The 19,284-nt window shown below is 39.1% G+C and overlaps 1 protein-coding gene across 3 annotated transcripts; it reads left to right on the top strand.

Annotated features, from left to right (window-relative positions):
- Positions 1 to 306: 306 nt before the first annotated feature.
- On the top strand, positions 307 to 17,890 carry LOC105101152 (tripartite motif-containing protein 26). Of its 3 annotated transcripts, none has more exons than XM_010994257.3 (9): positions 307 to 581; positions 1,042 to 1,110; positions 9,044 to 9,539; positions 11,401 to 11,496; positions 11,704 to 11,934; positions 12,842 to 12,864; positions 15,093 to 15,208; positions 16,430 to 16,462; positions 16,922 to 17,890. In XM_010994257.3, the coding sequence occupies exons 3-9, from the start codon at positions 9,090 to 9,092 to the stop codon at positions 17,611 to 17,613; spliced, it is 1,641 nt and encodes a 546-aa protein (XP_010992559.3). In that variant the 5' UTR covers positions 307 to 581; positions 1,042 to 1,110; positions 9,044 to 9,089; the 3' UTR covers positions 17,614 to 17,890. The 3 variants fall into 3 exon arrangements, with proteins under 3 accessions (XP_010992559.3, XP_064332336.1, XP_064332337.1); XM_064476266.1 differs by having other exon boundaries at positions 307 to 463; XM_064476267.1 differs by lacking the exon at positions 16,430 to 16,462.
- Positions 17,891 to 19,284: the final 1,394 nt, after the last annotated feature.

A 19,284-nucleotide genomic window follows, 5' to 3' on the forward strand; every position in this document is an offset into this window, starting at 1 on the left:
CCATTTTTTAAGGCGAGAAATATTTCATAAGTGCTGCTGTGTACCGATTGCAGCATGTGAGGGGTATATGATCCCACTTTTAGTGACTGCGAGTGTGATGGAAGGTTCAGGTATTGTCAGCCTGATGACACCTTCCCCGTTGAGATAATACCCATTATCCCCATATCACGCCTTTCCCATTGCGTTGATTGTGGATTTATGTTTCTTGGTTCCCATAATGGATCTGCGCCCTTTATTTTTACTTTGCCAGCAGGCACTGAGCTTTGTCGGTAGAGGGCACCAGAGAGTCATTGCAGGGGTAAAAACCGATTTTGCTTCCGGGTTCTGGTGCCGTCCTTGCCAGACTCCTGCAGCTAGCGCTTGGCTTTTCCAGCACCGGCTTCTGAAGCACCAGAAACTTTCTTAGCGTCCAGCTTCTACAATGCATAGTGGTCATCAACAAACAGCGCCAGTAGCTCCCTAGGTAACCCCCTGGGGAGGTTTCATATTTTAGCGTCCCCAATGTGAACAGTTTTCTCCTGCACCCAAGATGGTGGATTTCTGGGAAGTTCCAGAGGGCAGATTTCCACTAAATTCTAGAGGTAAGGTTTCCAGAAGGTTCTCCTCTGGCAGCACCATCTTGATGGCATCTTCCCTGCCATCGACCGAGCCACGTTTGCACCTTCACTAGCAGGGCCAGATCCCATCCCCTCTGTTTCTTCAAAGACTATGTGCATCTGTAGTATCCCATCTCCTGCGTCATCATTTTTTACCTTTTCACTGACCTATTCTAATGAGTATACACACATATTATAATATCTCCCATAAAAAAGCCCACTTGATACCATAACTTTTTCAAGGATTTTGCTTAGCTAACCCCACCCCCATTTCTCTGTTCCCCATAACTGGAAAATCTTTATTTAATCTCTTCATTTCCTTTCCTCCCTTTCAAACTATGAAATATATCATATGTTCAAAAGAGTATATATAATGCATACATGCATTTTAAAATAATAATATTATTATTATATAGTAGACACTTGCATTCATCTCTCATTCTAGGAAATCAGACATTTCCATCATCTTTCACTGTGTGCCCTTAACAGGTGTATCATCCTCTCTCCTCTAAAGGTAAGCATCAATTGCTTTTTTGTGATAATCATTCCTTAGCTTTTCTTTATAATTGTGTTACACATGTAGATATCCCTGAACAGTACATTACCTAGTTTTGCCAGTTTTTGAACCTTCTATACATGGAATCATACTGTATGTGTTCTTCTGTGACTTGTCTTTGTTTTTGAGATTCACCATCTTGATGTATTTAGCTTTGGCTCATTCATTTTCACTGCTCTGTAGTATTTCAAATATGAACAGTCTACTTTTTTTTTCTCCATTCTACTGTTCCTGGAATTTGGTTTGTCTCCAGCTTTTTGCTATTATGGATAATGCTGTTATAAACATTCTCATTCATGTATCCCCTTGCAAAACCTACAAAGACTTTTTAGTGTATGTGACCAAGAGAGGAATTTCTGAGTCTTAGAATGTGCATATTCATTGTGTTACTAAGTGAGGCAAGACTGTTTCCCAGAGGTTATATTACTTACCCTTCCTCCATGGCTGGATAAAGTTCCCATTGAACCACATCTCAGCATCACTTGATAATGTCAGGCTTTCAACTCTTTGCCAACCTGTTAGGTGTGAAATATTATCACATTTTAGTTTTAGTTTGCATTTTCCTGATTATTAATGAGGATAAACATTTTTCATTTTTCTTTTTCTTTTTTCCATTTGTATGTCTCCTTCTGTATAATGCCATATATGTCTTTTATCCATTTTTCTATTAGACTGTTTTTAAATTTTTCTTATGGATTTATGGGAAATATTTGTTTTTTCATATATTGTGGTCACTAATTCTTTGTTGATTATGTATGTTACAAATATCTTAGAGTTTCTGGCTTATCTTGATGATGTCTTTCAACACCATAAGAGAAGTTCTCCATTCTAAAGTAGCTGAATTTATCAATCTTTACGTTTTGAACTCTGGATCGAGTTTGCTAAATCCTGCCCTGTCCCAAGATCATAAATAATCTTGAATATTATTTTCTAAACATTTAAAAGTATTACCTTTCAAATTTAAGCCTTTAATATAGCTGGGCTAATTGATTTTTATGTTTGGAGTAAGATGTACATTTGTTTCTCTTTTCTTGATGGTTATCTAATTATCTCAGGACCATCTACTGCATAGCCCCTCAATTCCCCACTGCTTTGCACTGCCAGCTTTAATCATACACTTTTTTTTTTTTTTAATTTTGGAGGATAATTAGCTTTATTTATTTATTTAAAGTCACAGTACTGGGGATTGAACCCAGGACCTCCTGAATGTTAAGCATGCATTCTACCACTGAGCTAGAACCTCCCCTGCTTTCTAATCATACATTCTATCCATTTATTCATTCACCAATACTTGTTAAGCATCTACTTTGTGCCAAGCACTTTTATAGATGCTGGGGCTCTAGCAGTGAACAAGACAAAAATTTCAGTGGAGCTTACATTCTACTGGGGGAAGACATTTTGCTTTGGGAATGGACATGAATTTGGGGGAGCCAGAGGGTGGAGAGTGGGTAGGCTGAATAATTGGCTTCAAAGATATTCATACGGTAATCCCCAGACCCTGTAGATGTCTCCTTATATGACAAATGGAACTTTGTAGATGTGATTAAGTTAAGGATCTTGAGATGATGAGAATATCTTGGATTATCCAGGTAGGCCTTAAGTGTACACACAAGTATTCTTATAAGACAGAGGCAGAATAAAACTAGACGACAGAAAAGAAGTGAAAACTGAAATGATGTACTTTCAAGATGGGGGAAGGAGCCACAAGCCAAATTGGTGGCCACCAGAATCTGAAAAAGGCAAGGACATGGCTCCTCCCCTGAGTCTTCAGAAGTAACCAGCCCTACTGACATCTTGATTTTGGTCCCATAAGACTCATTGTTATAACTGTTAAATTAACATTTGTTAAGTAGAGCACAGAGTGCTAGATGGTGAGCATGGCTCAACAATAGACCACACACACCAGAAATGGAAATGGGGAAGTTTATCGCTCACAGGTCCTGGAGGAGGTACAAAGCGTGCCTCAAGGGGCCACAGAGGAAGTTCAAGAGAGAGTGCAGAGTGAGAAGCAGGACCTGGGGGCCCTGCCTTTATTAGGATCCCAGGTCAAGGCCCAGTTTGTCAATTCAAACCAAATAGATCAGGTATTGGTAAGCTTCATGGAGGTCTTATCTAAGGGCCGCACAAGGGAGTGGTTCTGGGAGGCAAGGGAGACTGTTGATTAGGGGCTGTTAGGGAAAGCGTATCAGGACTTACATTTGCTTGTGATTCTGTGGGCTGTTATCTAGGGCATGTGGTTGTGTGAGGGGGCTAAGGTCAGTTTAAGGTCCCTGCAGGCTGCTTGGCCAAACAAAATAGATACTGAGGCAGCAATATGGGCAGCAATACCATGGAGTCGCTGAGCTGAACTCTCCATACTCATGTTGGACTTCTGGCCTCCAGAAGAGAATAAATTTGTGTTCTTTTAAGCCATAAAGTTTGTGGTCATTTGTTAACAGCACCAGTAGGAAACAAATACAATTGGCCACTGGTTTAATGCCCATATTGCTTCCTGTGGGATAGCATCCTAACCTCTTAGGAGGTTGTCTCCCAGTTGATGCTGTAAGTGAGCCTCAGAGTAGACCATTGCTCCATTTCACAAAGCCTGCTTCTTCTAGATGCTGGGACATTAACATCAGTGAATTCCATGGGCATAAGTCCATTTTCACATTTCCTCTGCTGTAAAATATGTCACTTCTTTTCATTTTTTCATGTGTATAACCATCCATGTGTGAATGATTATACACATGAAAAAATGAAAGAAGAGCAAGTAACTGTTGAAGTTGGATACTTGGGGCTATATCCTCTACATCCATTAGAACAGGATTTCTCAATCTCGGCACTATGGCATTTTATTGTATAGGGATTATTCTGTGCATTGGATGTCAGCAACCTTTCCGATCTCTACCCACTAGATGCCAGTAGCACTCTCTCCTCCAGGGTGACAACCAGAATTGTCTCTGGACATTGCAAAATGTTGGGAGGATGCATTAGAGGCTTCTGTGGTGCAAAGACTTTTGGGCTCAAAGGTAATGATCCTAATAACCTGTCTGGCCTAGCAGCAGTACAGATGTAAGTTCCATGCAGAAATGTTTTTCACAGCTACTGGGATCTTTTTCATCTTTTGTGCTCCTATTTGGTTTGGGGATTCAGATTTGATTGGTTGGTTGTATGTGACTGTGCACTTTGGCAACATGTATGCCTAGTCTGAAGTAAAAAATAATGGGGTGCCTGGTGTCACATGAAGAGTTGCCAAGACCTTACACATTCCTCTAGGGAAAATAATCGAAGAATTCTGGATTACCAATGAGTATGGCTGTCCAGATTGGTGGAACTCCAGTGGTCCACAACCTCTCTAAAAGACTGAGGTTGGAGGTGGAGTGGAGCACTTGGGATTTTCAAAAGGGCGAAAGCAAATTAGTGGTGAAAATGGCAGAAGCACCTGACTCTGGATGGCTGAACCCCCTAGTACAGAGAGTAAAATCTCCACCTTTAGGTCCGGGAAACTAGAGGCCTGCCTGGGAGAATCGGTGCCCCATGTTGCCGGGCAACCATAGGGCTCGGCCCAGGCGGCCGGCAGGGACCTGGTCAGAGTGGGGGCCGCCATCTTGGCCAGTTGGTCTTGGCTGCGTTGCCTTCCTTGCTCTGACTGATTTGTAAGCTGGGACAGCTAGTGTCTTTGTGTCCTGCCTGACGGAATTGCTGAGGATCACAACACGGTACAAATTATCTCAAAAGCATCCGTAGCTGGTGAATCCCCGTGGTGACGCCGGGCCTTCAGTTTCCCCAGCCGACTTGGGCGCGAGGGGCAGGACCGTGGACGCGTGAGTCCCCAGCAACGAGCAACGGCTACAGCCCTTGGGCTGCCTGGTGGAGGCCTTTCCCGAGGAGCCAAGAGGCGGGGCCGAGGGGCTGGGTCCTGGAGGCGCAGACAGGGCCGAGTTGCCCAGAAAGGCCCGCAGTTGTCGCAGAGGCTCCAGCAGAGCCTAGTGACAGGCCTCTCCGGTGATTACGCGGCGGCAGGCGGCCCGAGTGAGTGCGGGGCTGGGCTCGAGGGCTGAGCGTGGGGTGGACCAGGCGCTGTGACAGTGCGTTCACCGCCAAGAAGAGGGAAAAGAGAAGGTCAAAGCAGGGTCCATATGAGGCTCAGGATGGCAGCTAAAAATGAAATGTTAGTTTCGATTTCTTGGTATGGAAATAATAACCAGCATTCTATACGGCATTTTGCTTTGGAAAGTGATTTTCATTTATTTACCTGATCTCACTGAATCATTTCTGCAGTCCTCTGGGATGTAGCGTTTCTTATTATTATACACCTTTATTGGGGGTGATGGTGGTGGTGGTGGAGGGGAGCTTCATGGCTAGGTTAAGGCCAATTGATGCCCTAAGAACAGCTCTACAGTGGTGTCCCCTTGGACTTTCCAAGGTTTAACATAATATCTTAAGAATATTGAGTCTTCCAATCCATTAATGTAGTATATTTTACCTTTTTTTACATCTTCTTTGATTTCTTTCATGTTTTAAAAAAACATTTCAGCTTAAAGCATAGAGATCCTACACATATTTTGTAAGATTTATACCTAAGTGTTTCATGTTTTATGGTATTGTTGTAGATGGTACTGTTTTTAAAATTTTCAATCTTCAGTTGTTCATTTATTTGTGTATATTGACAAACAGCTAATTTTTAAAATACTGACCCTGTATCCAGGGGCTTTGTTAAACTTATTTATTAGTTCTGCTTACTTTTTGTAGAATTTTCTTCTTTCCTTCCCCCCCCCAAACTTTATTGAGATATAATTGATATATAACATTGTGGATGTTTAAAGTGTACAACGTGTTAATTTGAAACACATATATTACAGTATGATTACTACCTTTGTGTTAGCTAACACCTCCGTCACATCACATAATTACCATTTTTTTTTTGTGGTGAGAATATTTAAAATCTACTCTCTTAGCAATTTTTAAGTACACAATACAGTACTGCTACCTATAATCACAATGCAGTGCATTAGATTCCTAGAACTTATTTATCTTCTGGTTGGAAGTTTGTACCTATTCACCAACATCTTCCCATTTCCCCCACTTTCCTAGCCCCTGGTAACCACAATTCTATTTTCTATTTCTCTGTGGTTTTTTTGGGGGGGGGGTTAGATTCCATGTGATATCATGTAGTATCTGTCTTTCTCTGTCTGATTATTTCATTTAGTGTAGTTAATGCCCTTGAGGTCCATCCACGTTGTCACAAATTGCAAGATTTCCTTCTTTCTTATGGCTGAATAGTATTCCTACGTGTGTGTGTGTGTGTGTGTGTGTATGTTTGTGTGTGTGTGTGTATATACATATATATATGTCTCACATCATTATCCACTTATTCATAAATAGATACTAAGTTGTTTCTATATCTTGGCTATTGTGAATAATGCTGCAGTGAACTTGGGAGTGCATATATCTCTTCAATATCCTGTTTTCATTTCCTTTGAATATATACCCAGAAGTGGGATTCCTGGCCTGTAGGTTTTCTGCTAAGAAATCCACCGAAAGCCCAATGGGGGTACCTTTGTTGTTTACAGTATTGTTTTTTCTTGCTGATTTTAGGATTCTGTCTTTGTCTTATATTTTTGATAGTTTTATTATAATATATCTTGGAGAAGATCATTTCAGATTGAAATAATGGGGTGATAGCCTCATCAACTTGAATGTTCAAATTTCTCCCAGGTTTGGGAAAATTTTAGCCATTATTTCTCTAAATAGTTTTTCTGTGTCCATCTCGCTCTCTTCTCCTTCTGGAACCTCAATGATTCAGATTTTGTTTCTTTTGATGGTGTCTCATAGATCATGTAGGCTATCTTCACTCATTTATTTCTCTTCTGACTGGCTTGTTTTGAAGTTTCTATCCTCTAACTCATTGATTCTTGTGTTTGATTTATTATGATGTTGATGTTCTCTATTGCATTTTTCATTTCATTCACTGATTTCTTCAGCTCTAGAATTTCTGCTTAGTTCCTTTTTATGATTTCTGTCTCTTTGTTAAATTTCTCATTTTTTGTACATGTTTTTCTTATTTCACTGAATTGTCTTTCTAGGTTTTCTAGTAACTCATTGGGTTTCCTAAAACAGCTATTTTGAATTCTTTATTGAGTAAATTACAGATCTCTATGCCTTTTGGTTTCATTTTTTGCAGGATTTGGTGATGTCTTATTTCCTTAATTTTTCATGTTCCTTGTAATTTCCATGAACATGTAAAATTTCATGTTCCTTGTCATTTTTCATGTCCCTTAATTTTTCATGTTTCACTTTTGAAGTAGCAACTGTCTTGTTGGGCCCTGTGGTTTCTAATGAGAAACTAACATTTGAATTGTTATTCCCCTCATTTTGATGTGTTATTTTCTTCCGATTGCTTTTGAGATTGTTTCCCTTGTCTTTGGTTTGCAGCAATTTGTTTATGATGTATGGGGGGGTGGTTTTCCTTAAAGTTATTCTCTTTGGCATTTGCTGACCTTCTTAAATCTATAAATCTATGTCTTTTGCCGTATTTGAGAAATTTTCAGCCATTTTTTTTCTCTAAATATTTTTTTTTCTTTACCAGTTTCTTTCCCTCCTCTGGGACTCTAATGACATAAAAGTTAGACCTTTTGATATTTCACAGGTCACAGAGTTCCTGCTTTTAAAAAATTCTTCTGTTGCTCTATTATTAAGATTTGATAATTTTTATTACACTGTCTTCAAGTTCGCTGGCTATTTTTTCCTGTCATCTACATTCTGCTGTTAAGGCTATGCAGTGAAAATTTTATTTCAGATATTGTATTGTTTAATTCAGTGACCAGATACAGGAGGTGGTAGTGAAAGAAAATGAAGTGTCTTAAATCACATCTAGGTTTTGGCTTGAGTAATGGGATAGTTGTTGGTACTTTTTACTGAGGAATAGGAACAATGAGGAAAATTGGAGATGTGAATTTAAGGTGCTATTCAAGTGGTGATACAGGAGGCCTTTGTAGCTTCCTAGAGTTTGCATTCCTGGGTAGAGGTCGGGGTTAGTGATAAAGTTGGTGTGGTTTAAATCAGTGTTTTTCAAAGTATAGATAGCAATACCTTGTATTATGACATCAATTTTGTGGGTTAAAACCAACATTTTAAAAATGGACTGCACTGAGTCTACCTGCTCTCCCCTTGAGAGTGTACTATTGCTTAATAAATCCTCTCTTTGCTTTCTTGGAAAACAAAAAACAAAACAAACAAACAAACAAAACAAACAGAAACTGGACTGCAATTTTTAAAAATCAGTGTATTACATATAATAAAGAATAAATAGTATTTAACAGAACTTGTATTTTAGGTGTGTGTATATGCACGTGCAGGTATGTTAGACTGGGATGTGAATTCATTTCTCACTGTGATGGTCCAAAAAATGTTTGAAAACTATTAGCTTAAAACATCATGATGTTTTCCAGACAGCGTATGAATAGCAGACCTATGATTGAATGTAGCCATTTCTAGTAATCTAACTCTGATGTTCTCAGATGAGTTTTCAAATACAGCCCTAAATTTTTGCAATTCTTATTCTCTACTATTGAATTATTTACAACAAATATTTTTTTTTACTGAGCTGATCTACTAAGAGGGAAATTTTAGACTTTATTGGGGATTTACTTTCCCATTATCTTCTAGAACATCCTCTACTTAACTACATGTATAAATACCTTTTAAAATGTTTACAGCAGAGCTAGTTACCTGAAAATAATACCCATTTAACTTTGGAGGCTGAAATCTATTCTGACTAGTGCTCTGGAAGGAACTTTGGATTTGGAGGAAAAAGATTAGAAGCAATCTGAACATAAAAACTATTTTCTTCTGGGTTCCATCTTGATGTTGATTAAACTCACAATTTCTGTTTTCCTGTATGTCTTCCTAGAAAGTCATTCTGTGCTTTGAGAAGAAACATTCTGCAGGGTTTGAGCATGGCTACCATGGCTGCTACCTCTCCTCTGAGAAACCTGGAGGACGAGGTGCTGTGCTCGATCTGTCTTGACTACTTGAGAGACCCTGTAACCATTGACTGTGGTCATGTCTTCTGCTACCACTGCATCATTAAGGTCTGTGAGTCTGCTCGGCAGCCATTATATTGTTCTCTCTGCAAGACAGCCTTTAAGAAAGAGAATATCCGCCACGTGTGGCAGATGGCCAGCCTAGTGGAGAACATCTGGAGGATGAAAGTAGATGAGGAGAGACAGCCCAGAGAGGAAAGGCCATCTGAGCAAAGAGCAGAGAAGCTGTGTGGGCAGCATTTGGAGAAGCTCCATTACTACTGCAAGGATGACCAGCAGATACTGTGTGTTATGTGTCGGGAGTCCCGGGAGCACAGGCACCATGCTGCCGTTCTCCTGGAGAAGGCTGCACAGCCTTATCGGGTAAGAATCTTGCTGGATCCCTGCTCCGTTCTTGTAGCCAAAAAAGTTCTATGGTACCGTCAGGACAAGGTCCACATTTTTTTAAATAAATACTTTATTGAGATGTGATTGACATGTAAAAAGTACATATTTAATGTATACAACTTGATAAGTTTGGGGATAAGTATTCACCTGTGAAACCGTCACTGCCATCAAGGCCACAGACATATCCATCCCACCCAAAGTTTCCTCACACCTGTTTTGTTATTATTATTGTGTTATTGTGTGTGGGTTTATGTGTAATGAGATCTATCCTGTTAGCAAATTTAAGTATACAATACAGTGTTGTTATCTTTAAGGACTATGCTGTAGAGTAGATCTTCAGAATTTATTTATCTTGCATAACTGAAACTTTTACCATTTGACCATCACCTCCCTTTTCCCTCCCCTGCAGCTACTGGTAACAACCATTCTACATTCCTCTTCTATGAGTTTGACTGTTTTTAGATTCCTCATATAAATGAGATTATACAGTATTTGTCTTTCATGTCTGGCTTATTTCACTTAGCATCATGTCTTCCAGGTCCATCTATGTTGTTGCAAATGGCAGGATCTCCTTCTTTTTAAAGGCTGAGTAATATTCTGTTGCTCAATATTCTATTGTCTTTATCCACTCATCCATTGGACATTTAGGTTGTTTCCATATCTTGGCAATTGAGAATAATGCTGCAGTGAACATGGAAGTACAAGTATCTCTTCAAGATCCCGATTTTAGTTACTTTGGATAAATATCTAAAAGTGGGATTGCTGGATCATGTGGTAGTTCTATTTTTAATTTTTTGAGAAACATCCATGTTTTCCATACTGGCTGTGCCAGTTTACATTCCCATCAACAGAGTACCAGAGTTTCCTTTTTGTCACATCCTCACCAATTCTTGCTATCTTTTTTTGTTTTTATTTTGGTATTTTGTTTTTTAATAATAGCCATCCTAACAGGTATCAGGTTCAAATTCTTTTGCGGGGGAAGTTCTTGGCAAAGCATTACCCTTTGAATTTAGATAATAAAGCTGGTTTGTTTTCATATCTTTTATAATAATGAGTGTATCCCATTGCCTTGATGTTTTAGTTTCTAAAGCACTTGGATCAGGTCTCAACCTGCAGTGTAGGGCATCAGCCCTCTTGATCCAGAGCTTCAAATTGGGTGTTTCCAGCACATACGTTTTATAAAAACATTTTTAAGAATATTGCGTCCTGTATATAATCTCTTATAAAAATTTTCTTTCAGAATTTAATCTCAGGGAAAGTACTTTTTCTGAGGTACTAGTATATTTCTTCCTGTCTGCTAAAGAATTATATGATTCATTGTTTTCCCTTTCTCCATAGCTGACAGGAATCTTAAAACCAATTTAGTCATTCTCTCAATAATTTGGAGTTAATATAGATATACTTTCCTTCACTTTTTGTATTGATTTTCTTTTTTTATTTCTGTTATTAATTAATTTTAATATAAATTGTCTGTATTTGTGGTAGAAAGAGACAGTGTAAATATAAATAAAAACTATACTGTAAGTCTGAGTGGTTGTATTAATATTATTTATTACTTTATTTCACTTAATTTTTTCTTTCAGCTTTATGAAGATGTAATTGACATTCAGCACTGAGTAAGTGTAATGTGTGTTCTATCTCATTTCTGAGAAACTGCTCTAGGCTAACAGCACTCACTTTGTTTCTTCTTCATTAACTAGGAAGGAAACTATTCCACATGACTATTAAACTATATAAGGTCAAACACTATCTGATTTCACTCTGGGGTCATTTTGCATCTTTCTTATTTAGGGCATTTTCATCTTCATCTTGAGATTATTTGTGTTTATTTCCATAGGGTAAAATCCTAAACCATCTGAAGATTCTGAAGGGAGACAGAGACAGGATTCAGAATTTTCAGTCTACGGGAGAAGATGAGATTCAGGCCCTGCTGGTAAGAGAAGTCACAAGCAAATGTTCTGTGTCCATATGTGTGTGGTGGGAGTGAGTGTAGGGGAGGAGGGGCATATTGAAGGATGGGGAGAAGGAGGGTATGATGGAAGGGATTTTTGTTCTGAACTTACCCCCAGATCTCACAAATGTTCTGGTGTTTCCTAGCCTCTCGGAGGAAATCCTCTTTCTCTTTCTGCCTTTACTCTAGGCAAAATTCCAGAGCCACAAGCAAGACATAGCATCAGTGTTTGAACAGGGCCATCAGTTCCTGAGAGAAAGGGAGCAGTACCTGTTGGAGTGGCTGGAGGGGATGGAGCAAGAGCTCACTGAAGGGAAGAACAGCCATGTCACCAGGGGCTCTGAAGAGGTGGTCCGGCTTGGAACCTTGATTTCTGAGTTAGAGAAGAAGGCTCAGCAGCCAGCACTTGAACTTTTGCAGGTGAGGGACCAACTGAACTATACCTGAGTCCTCTTGCTCCAGGCTGCTTTGCAGCCTCTCCATTAGCATGAGATTCGGACAAGGAGTCAGGAGAGCCAAGGTTTTATTTTCACTTATTGAGTTCTTTGAAAAGTTAAACAGAAATCCAATAGGTTTTAAGTCCCAAATTACAGTGGGCAGGAGACTACAAAATGCACAGATCATACAAGGAGCTAGTAAGAGCTATACATTTATAATTACAACAAATAATCGAACATTAAATCTTGTGGTCAAACTGGAAGCCACAGGAATTCTGGAAAAGGCTAAGGTTTAGTCAGGGAAGGCTTCATGAAAGAAGTGGCCCTTAATGGTAGCCTTGAAGAAAATGTAAAGATTTGGATTAGCAGAAAGGAGAAGTTGAACGTTCCATTTGGTGAATGTGCATTGGTTGAAATAATTGAATGTGATAATAAACCTAATGAATGTGATAATAAAAAGATGAGCATAGATACCGAGGAAGACAATTTGGAAGATCGGAAGGGTATACAGAGTGAAAGGAGCTACAATTCTGGAGGAGTCAGTTTAAGTGAGGAGGAAGTTACAGGGCAGATGAGACAGGGCCAGCTGAGAAGAGGCTTCCAAGGCAGGTTGAGATTTAAGTCTTAACCTGATAGACAAGAGGATTCTTAATAGATTAAGGAAGGTTTCCCGGAGGGGATGGTCTAGACTCAAATGGAAGAAAGGAAAGGGAAACATATGTCCCCATAAACTGATACTACAGTGGAGAACAGAGCAGGTCCAGGCTGGTCAGAATAATTCTCTGTACAGTCCTGTCAAGTACCCATTCCCCAGCGAGCCCGTGGGAGGGAATGGTGCCGGCGCCTGGGCTCCTTATTTCCATGACAGTCTGTGTTCTCTTCCTTTCCAGGACCCAAGTGACATAATAAGCAGGTAAGTGCTGCTTGCTTTTTTGTTTGTTTGTTTTTAACCATGTAGGTGTCCCTTTGTTTTCTCTTTCTGTCACCTTACATTAGTTTAACAAGGACTGGAAAGGGGTTATTTGGAAGAAGAGGGGTTCTTCTCTGAAAAGGGTAAATTGAAAGATATTCCATGGAATGGGGGAGGGAGTTCTAGAAAAATTACTGTCGTGAAACTTATGTGAGGATGCTAATGGTGTAGGGAGAACTGAAATGGGAACAGATTATGGGAGAGTATTAAAGAAAATTTAGAATCCATATTTGTTTCTAAAACCCAATATCCTTTCATTCTTTCTATTCCTGCCTGGTTCCCAGCTGCCTCTGCTGGCCATAGCTTCCCCCGTATTCTGTCGAGCACATTTTGTCATCAGATTGTCCTCCATGCTTGTTAGTGATGGTTTCCTGCTTTCTGCCCGACCATAAGAAGAGGACACTTTATGTGGGTCATAGGGATAATGATTTCTCTGACGGTGGGTCTGAGGAAATGTGTGTGAGACAGTCAACAATGACAATTTTCAAAATCACACCCACATAGTACTCAGAAGCTCTGAACAGAGAATCAAGGGCAGGTATTTTGATAATACACAGATCAGCCCAGAGACATCCAGGATTATTGGCATATACTGAGCATTTACTGCAGACCAAACACTGGGTAGAAAGGAGGGTAATGAGATAGGTTACCAGATTCTGGCTGGGGAGACTGGACAGAGACATTAGAGATGAATAATTATATGAGAAAGGAAGGTGATACAGAATGGGTAATGCCTCTGGCCCTAAAGCATTTTATCTGCTTTTAGTACAGTTATTCTAGCTTTCTTTTGATTAATGTTTGCATGGTATTTAACTTTTTATCTTTTAACTCTCAACCTTTCTGTGTGGTTATTTTTATGTATCTTTTATAAGCAACATAAAATTTTGTTTTCTTTTAAAATAAATTCATTCTGACATTTTTAAATTGGAATAGTTAGTATTTATAGATCCTGGAAAATTACCATTTTCATTCATATTTTCAAAAGTATTTATGTAGTTTGCCAAATAATGTCCTTAAGTTTAATTTTTATTTCTGAATATTTTTGTTTATTTTTGTTGTATTTCTACTTTTGTCTCCTCTACTTGCCTCTCTCTCTTTTTTTTCTATTTTTAATTTTGTTTTTGTATGTGTATGTCTATGAGCCCTGCTTTTGTCATAGGCCGTAATTTCTAGTATATGGTATTTTATTGTTTTCTAGGTATTTTTAGACTTTGAATTTGATTTGCTATTTAACATAAGATTTAAGAAAGAGGATATCTGTCAGATGCTAGGATTTTTTTCTAATAGTTTTATGTTTCATAGTTTTTAAATCTTGTGATCTGACGAGTTTGTTGCCATTTCTACCCTTTTGGACTTTATTGAGGCTCTCTGTGTTGTATGTTGTAAATTTTTTGGATGTTCCAAACACTTGAAAAGAAGGTACACTCTCTGTGTTCTTAGGATAGGATTTGCTCTATCTCTATGAGGTATTCCTTAGTAATTTTGTTATTCAGGTATTTTGTTTTGATACTTACTTTTTTATCTTCTTGATATGTCATAGACTAAAAGAAGTCACTCAAAGATTCCTATTAGCAGTGAGTTTTGTCTTTTTATATTTTGATGCTTTTTTTTTGTATAACCTTTAAGGAGAGTTGTATCTTAATTGTGGGTTATAATCTTCTTAGTAATAAAATACCCTCTGTTTAATTTTCTTACCTTAAATTCACTCCTGCTTGATAATAAGATAAAGACCTCAGATTTCTTTCATTTTGTATTTAGCTTACATATCTCTGCCCAGCTATATCTTAATTTAAAATTTAAAGTTTTTAACAAACATATATTTAAAGCTTAATTTTAATTTGTCTAGTTTATATCCTCAGGTGGTTTCTTTAGAAGTTGTAGTATTAGTAACATGTTTTGAAGATTTTCAAAGGCAGAAAATGGCTTTCTTTCTTTTTTAATATTGTACCTGAATGATATGTTGGTGAGTAGAGAATCCTTGGATCATGGCCCTTTATTCAGAACTGTGTATGTCGTTCTTTGACTCTGATGTTGAAACTGAGCACTTGGAAATGCAGCTTTAACGCTCCGCCCCTTTGGTCCATTGTTGGTGTTTGTCCAAGAGCCTGTGGTGACGGTGGGAAATCATGCCTTTCCTCTAGTAGTTCTCACTGTGACTCTGTTCCCTCTAGATATCCCCGGAAGAAGTTCTGGATTGAAAAGCCTATCAGTCCTGCAATCAAAAAGCGGACAGAAGAATTTTCAGATAAACTTCTTTCTTTAGAGAAAGGACTCAGAGGATTCCATGGTAAAAGAAGGGGTTCTGAGCCTAGAAAACCTTCTTTCTATCTCTGTAATGTTTCCTTAGGTTTTGATTGTGGCCGGGGCTTCCCAGAATTCCTTGCTTTTGTGCGTGTCATTCACACCAGACAGGGACACTGGGGAGGGAATCTAACTAAGTTCAAACCCGGGAGTCTTTACACGTGACAGAATGTTACCTAGACTAAAGTAGAATCACAGTCAATAGGTCTCAGAGTTGGCAAAACGATATTTCATATCTAAAAGTGAGGTAAAAGAATATTGGGAGGCGACAGAAACAGTATGACATTTCCTCGAAATTTCTAAATATAATTACCATATGATCCAGCACTCCCATTTCCCAAAGAATTAAAAGCAGGGTCTCAAAGAGATATCTACACACTCATTTTCATTGCAGCATTATTCACAATAACCAAGAGGTAGAAGAAGCAACCAAATGTCCATCGACGATGAACGGATAAACAGAATATGATGTACACAGACAGTGAGATATTATTCAGCCTAAAAGAGAAAGGAAATTCTGACACATGGTACAACATGGGTGAACCTTGGGGACATTATACTAACTGACATGAGCCAGTCACAAAGAGACAAGTACTGTATGATTCCATTTATATGAGGTATCTACAGTAGTCAAATTTATAGGAGCAGAAAGTAGAAAAGTGGTTACCAGAGGTTGGGAGGGGGAAATGAGGAGTTGTTGTTTTGTGGGTGTAGAGTTTCAGTTTTGCAGAATGGAAGAGCTCTGGAAATTGATTGCACAGCAGTGTAAATATACTTAACATTAATGCACTGTACAATTCAAGATGGTAAAGATGGTGAATGTTAGGTGTTTCTACCAAAATTTTAAATTAAAAAAAATTTAAAGACTACTAGGAGAATTAATCTAAAAGAAGCATCTTTGAGAGTGGAGAGAAATAGTGTGATTTAGGACTAGAAGTTTAGGACTTAATTTAAAAACAGGGAATAGGCCTAAAAGTACTCTTGAATGAAGCACCAGGTAGATTCAGCGGATATTGGCATGGATACTCACATGAACCGCCTTAGACTGGACAGGCTCTTGGTGTCTCCTGAATTGATTTCTCTGTTTCACTTGAGCTTTCATGGTGCCCTGTCACCTTTTAAAGCTATATTAGCCAACAGTAAGAGAATTTGGCCTAGAAGATGTGGAGTCAGAATTGCTTACTGTCCTTTTCTTCTTTTACTCTAGGAAAACTGATAAGGGATCTGGAATATAAGACAAGTGAGTATCTGTAGGGGATAGTGACTGAAATTTGCCTCAAAGTAAATTCTCCTACTCCAAATTGTAGCTTTCCTGTGAAGCTCTCTTACTTATGGGTCAGCTCTTCTGTTTTAAAGAGAAAGGTCTTTGTGTGACTAATGTAACCAAATTCTTTATCCTAAGAATTCAGAGTTCAGTACCACAAACCTTTCCCCAGATTTTCCCAGCTACAATGATCCGGTCCTTATCTTTTCTTCCTCTCAAGTCTCATCACACTGCCTGTGCCCTTAAATTTTCTCTTGGTGTTGTCTTCATTTTCTAGATATGGTTGCTAATAGTATGAACATAAGGTCAAAAGCAGTCTCTGTCCTGGTCCCCTGAGGAGTCTCCCACCATTGTTATAAAGGCCCCAGAACCTACGGGACAAATCTCATTTGATTTCTTTTGTGATGCCACACCTTTGTCTCCTTGTCCGCACAGTGAGGATCATCCTGAATTCCCAGACAGCCAATGGCTACCTCTCAGTGTCTCCGAATGGGAAGAGTATGATATTCACTGGCTTGTGGATGAACAAACACCAACATGGTCAGCGATTTGATCCAGAGCCTGGAGTGCTGGGCAGTAAAGGCTTCACGTGGGGCAAAGTGTATTGGGAAGTGAAAGTGGACAGGATATGGTGGGGAGCGGAGGAGGAAGAAGAAGCAGTGAAATACAGGGGCGGAACCAGAGGTGTGTTTGGCAGTAGCTATCTTGGTGGGTTTATAGGCATCACTGATGGGTATAGTTCTCCTGGATATAGAGATGAGAGTGAGGAGTTGGAGGAGGAATGGTCTCAGGAAAATGGAATATGGCCAAAATTCTGCGTGGTAGGGGTGGCAAGAGAGTCAGTGGTGAGAAGAGGATTTCTTAACTTCACCCCTGAGGAGGGATTCTGGACTCTACAGCTGTCTTCAGCTGGGGTTTATATATGTACTAGCCCTGAACCCCTCCAGATCCTGTCCTACTGTCCAAGGCAGATTGGGGTTGCCCTGGATTATGATGGTGGGAAAGTAACCTTTACCAATGCCAGAACTGAAGAATTTATCTATGAATTCTCATCTTCCTTCACTGGGAGAATTTTCCCTTTCCTGTGGCTTAATTGCATGAGATCCAGACTTACACTGAGGCCCTGAGAGAAGACCCCATGGGCACAGCCCTAGGTTTTTTCATTTATCCTTTGTTCCTTGACATCATTCCCAACTCTCTACGTCAGCTAGACTGTCCTGCTGGGTTCTGAATGCAGTTAGATGACTGCAGCGTTATGGTAGAGTCAAGAGTCTCTTGTCCTCACTGCTTGGTCTCTAAAATGAGAATAGTAATATTGATCTGCTTTCTCTACAGGGGAATGGTTGAAATGTCTTTAAACCATTATTAAACCACTTATTAAAATGTGTGTTATTATTAACCTTTCTCTTCTGTTGTCTTTGATTTGATTCTTCACCTGCCACTGAGACAAAGTTATGAGAATGAATGACTATCTCATAGGATTGCAGCCCCTGCCATTAATGGTAATTGATTACAACATCCATATCAATGTCTAAAGCACCTGCTCTGTCACATAATTTTTCCTACCATCCTCCTAAGCAGCTGAAAAAACAGTAAATATTTTGCAATTCATGCCTGCTGAATGTTTGATATATTATGAAATTTGAGATATCTGGAGTGGGAATTGGTTTATTTCTTCTGTGTTCTGATAATTTTTGCAGTAAAAAGGAGGAGGGGAAGCCATATGAGGTTCAGGTGTATATGAGATTTTGGAAGTCACTTGGTCCTAAAGTTAAGTCTTATTTCAGCAGTGTTTTAAGATGATAGAAAAAGATACTTAGCTTAATGTTAAATTAGTAGTCTTAGCCATAAGCAGCAGAAAACAAATTCGGCTAATTCTAGGAAAAGGGAAATTTACTAAACATTACTGGGGCGTGTAGAGTGCAAAGACGGAGGAAGATCTGTACTTACCAGCTTGCAAGTTCTGGAGGTGCTACCATGTTGCTACAAAGAGCTAGAAGTCAGTGTGGGAGCTGCAGTGAGATGGAGGAGGAGGCGGAGGGGTCATCAGAGGTTGAGAGGATTGTTGGGATTGTCAGTATATAAACAGAATATACTAGCATGAGTACAAGTAGCAGATAGTGGATACAATCTCATGGGGAGCAGAGGAAGAAGTAATGAATACAGATAGGGGTGGAGTCAGAGGTGTGTATGGCTATCTTGGTGGATTCATAGACAAGACTGATGGGTATAGTTCTCCTGGATATAGAGATGAGAACGAAGAGCTGAAGAAGACATGGTCTCAGGAAATTAGTGGATAGAGCAAGCCTAGTTCTTCATGTAACTAACTCCTACATCAAAATCTGGCATAAGTGCAGCAGATTGCCAGAGTGTGGGGTGACTGCCTGTGCCCCAGCAACAAAGAAGGTTAGGAAAGTGTGTTTCTAGCTTCTGTAACAAGAACTGGTCCTATCAAGGCTCACGTAGTTTAGCATTCTCAAGACATGGGAGCAGATGCTGGTTGCCTAAAAGGAACTTCCAATACTTAAATCTCTGGGTTTAAGAGATGTGGGGAAATTTTTCTGATAGTTCAGTTGTATAAGAATGTTTTGTTGAAAAAATAAGATCAAACAACACAAGATAAATATCCTATATCCGTAGCTAACAATAGAAGCAAGTAGAAGTAGATTTCTGACGTTGTATGTTCAGATCCTCATTATAGCAGGGACAAAGCAGTTTTCAACCAGAGTTTTTCTATATGGTAAGGGGCCAAAGAATTTTTTTAATTGAAAAAAATTTTCTTTTTAATGTAAATACAG

The sequence above is a fragment of the Camelus dromedarius genome, chromosome 19, assembly GCF_036321535.1.
Source record: "Camelus dromedarius isolate mCamDro1 chromosome 19, mCamDro1.pat, whole genome shotgun sequence".
Taxonomy (NCBI): domain Eukaryota; kingdom Metazoa; phylum Chordata; class Mammalia; order Artiodactyla; family Camelidae; genus Camelus; species Camelus dromedarius.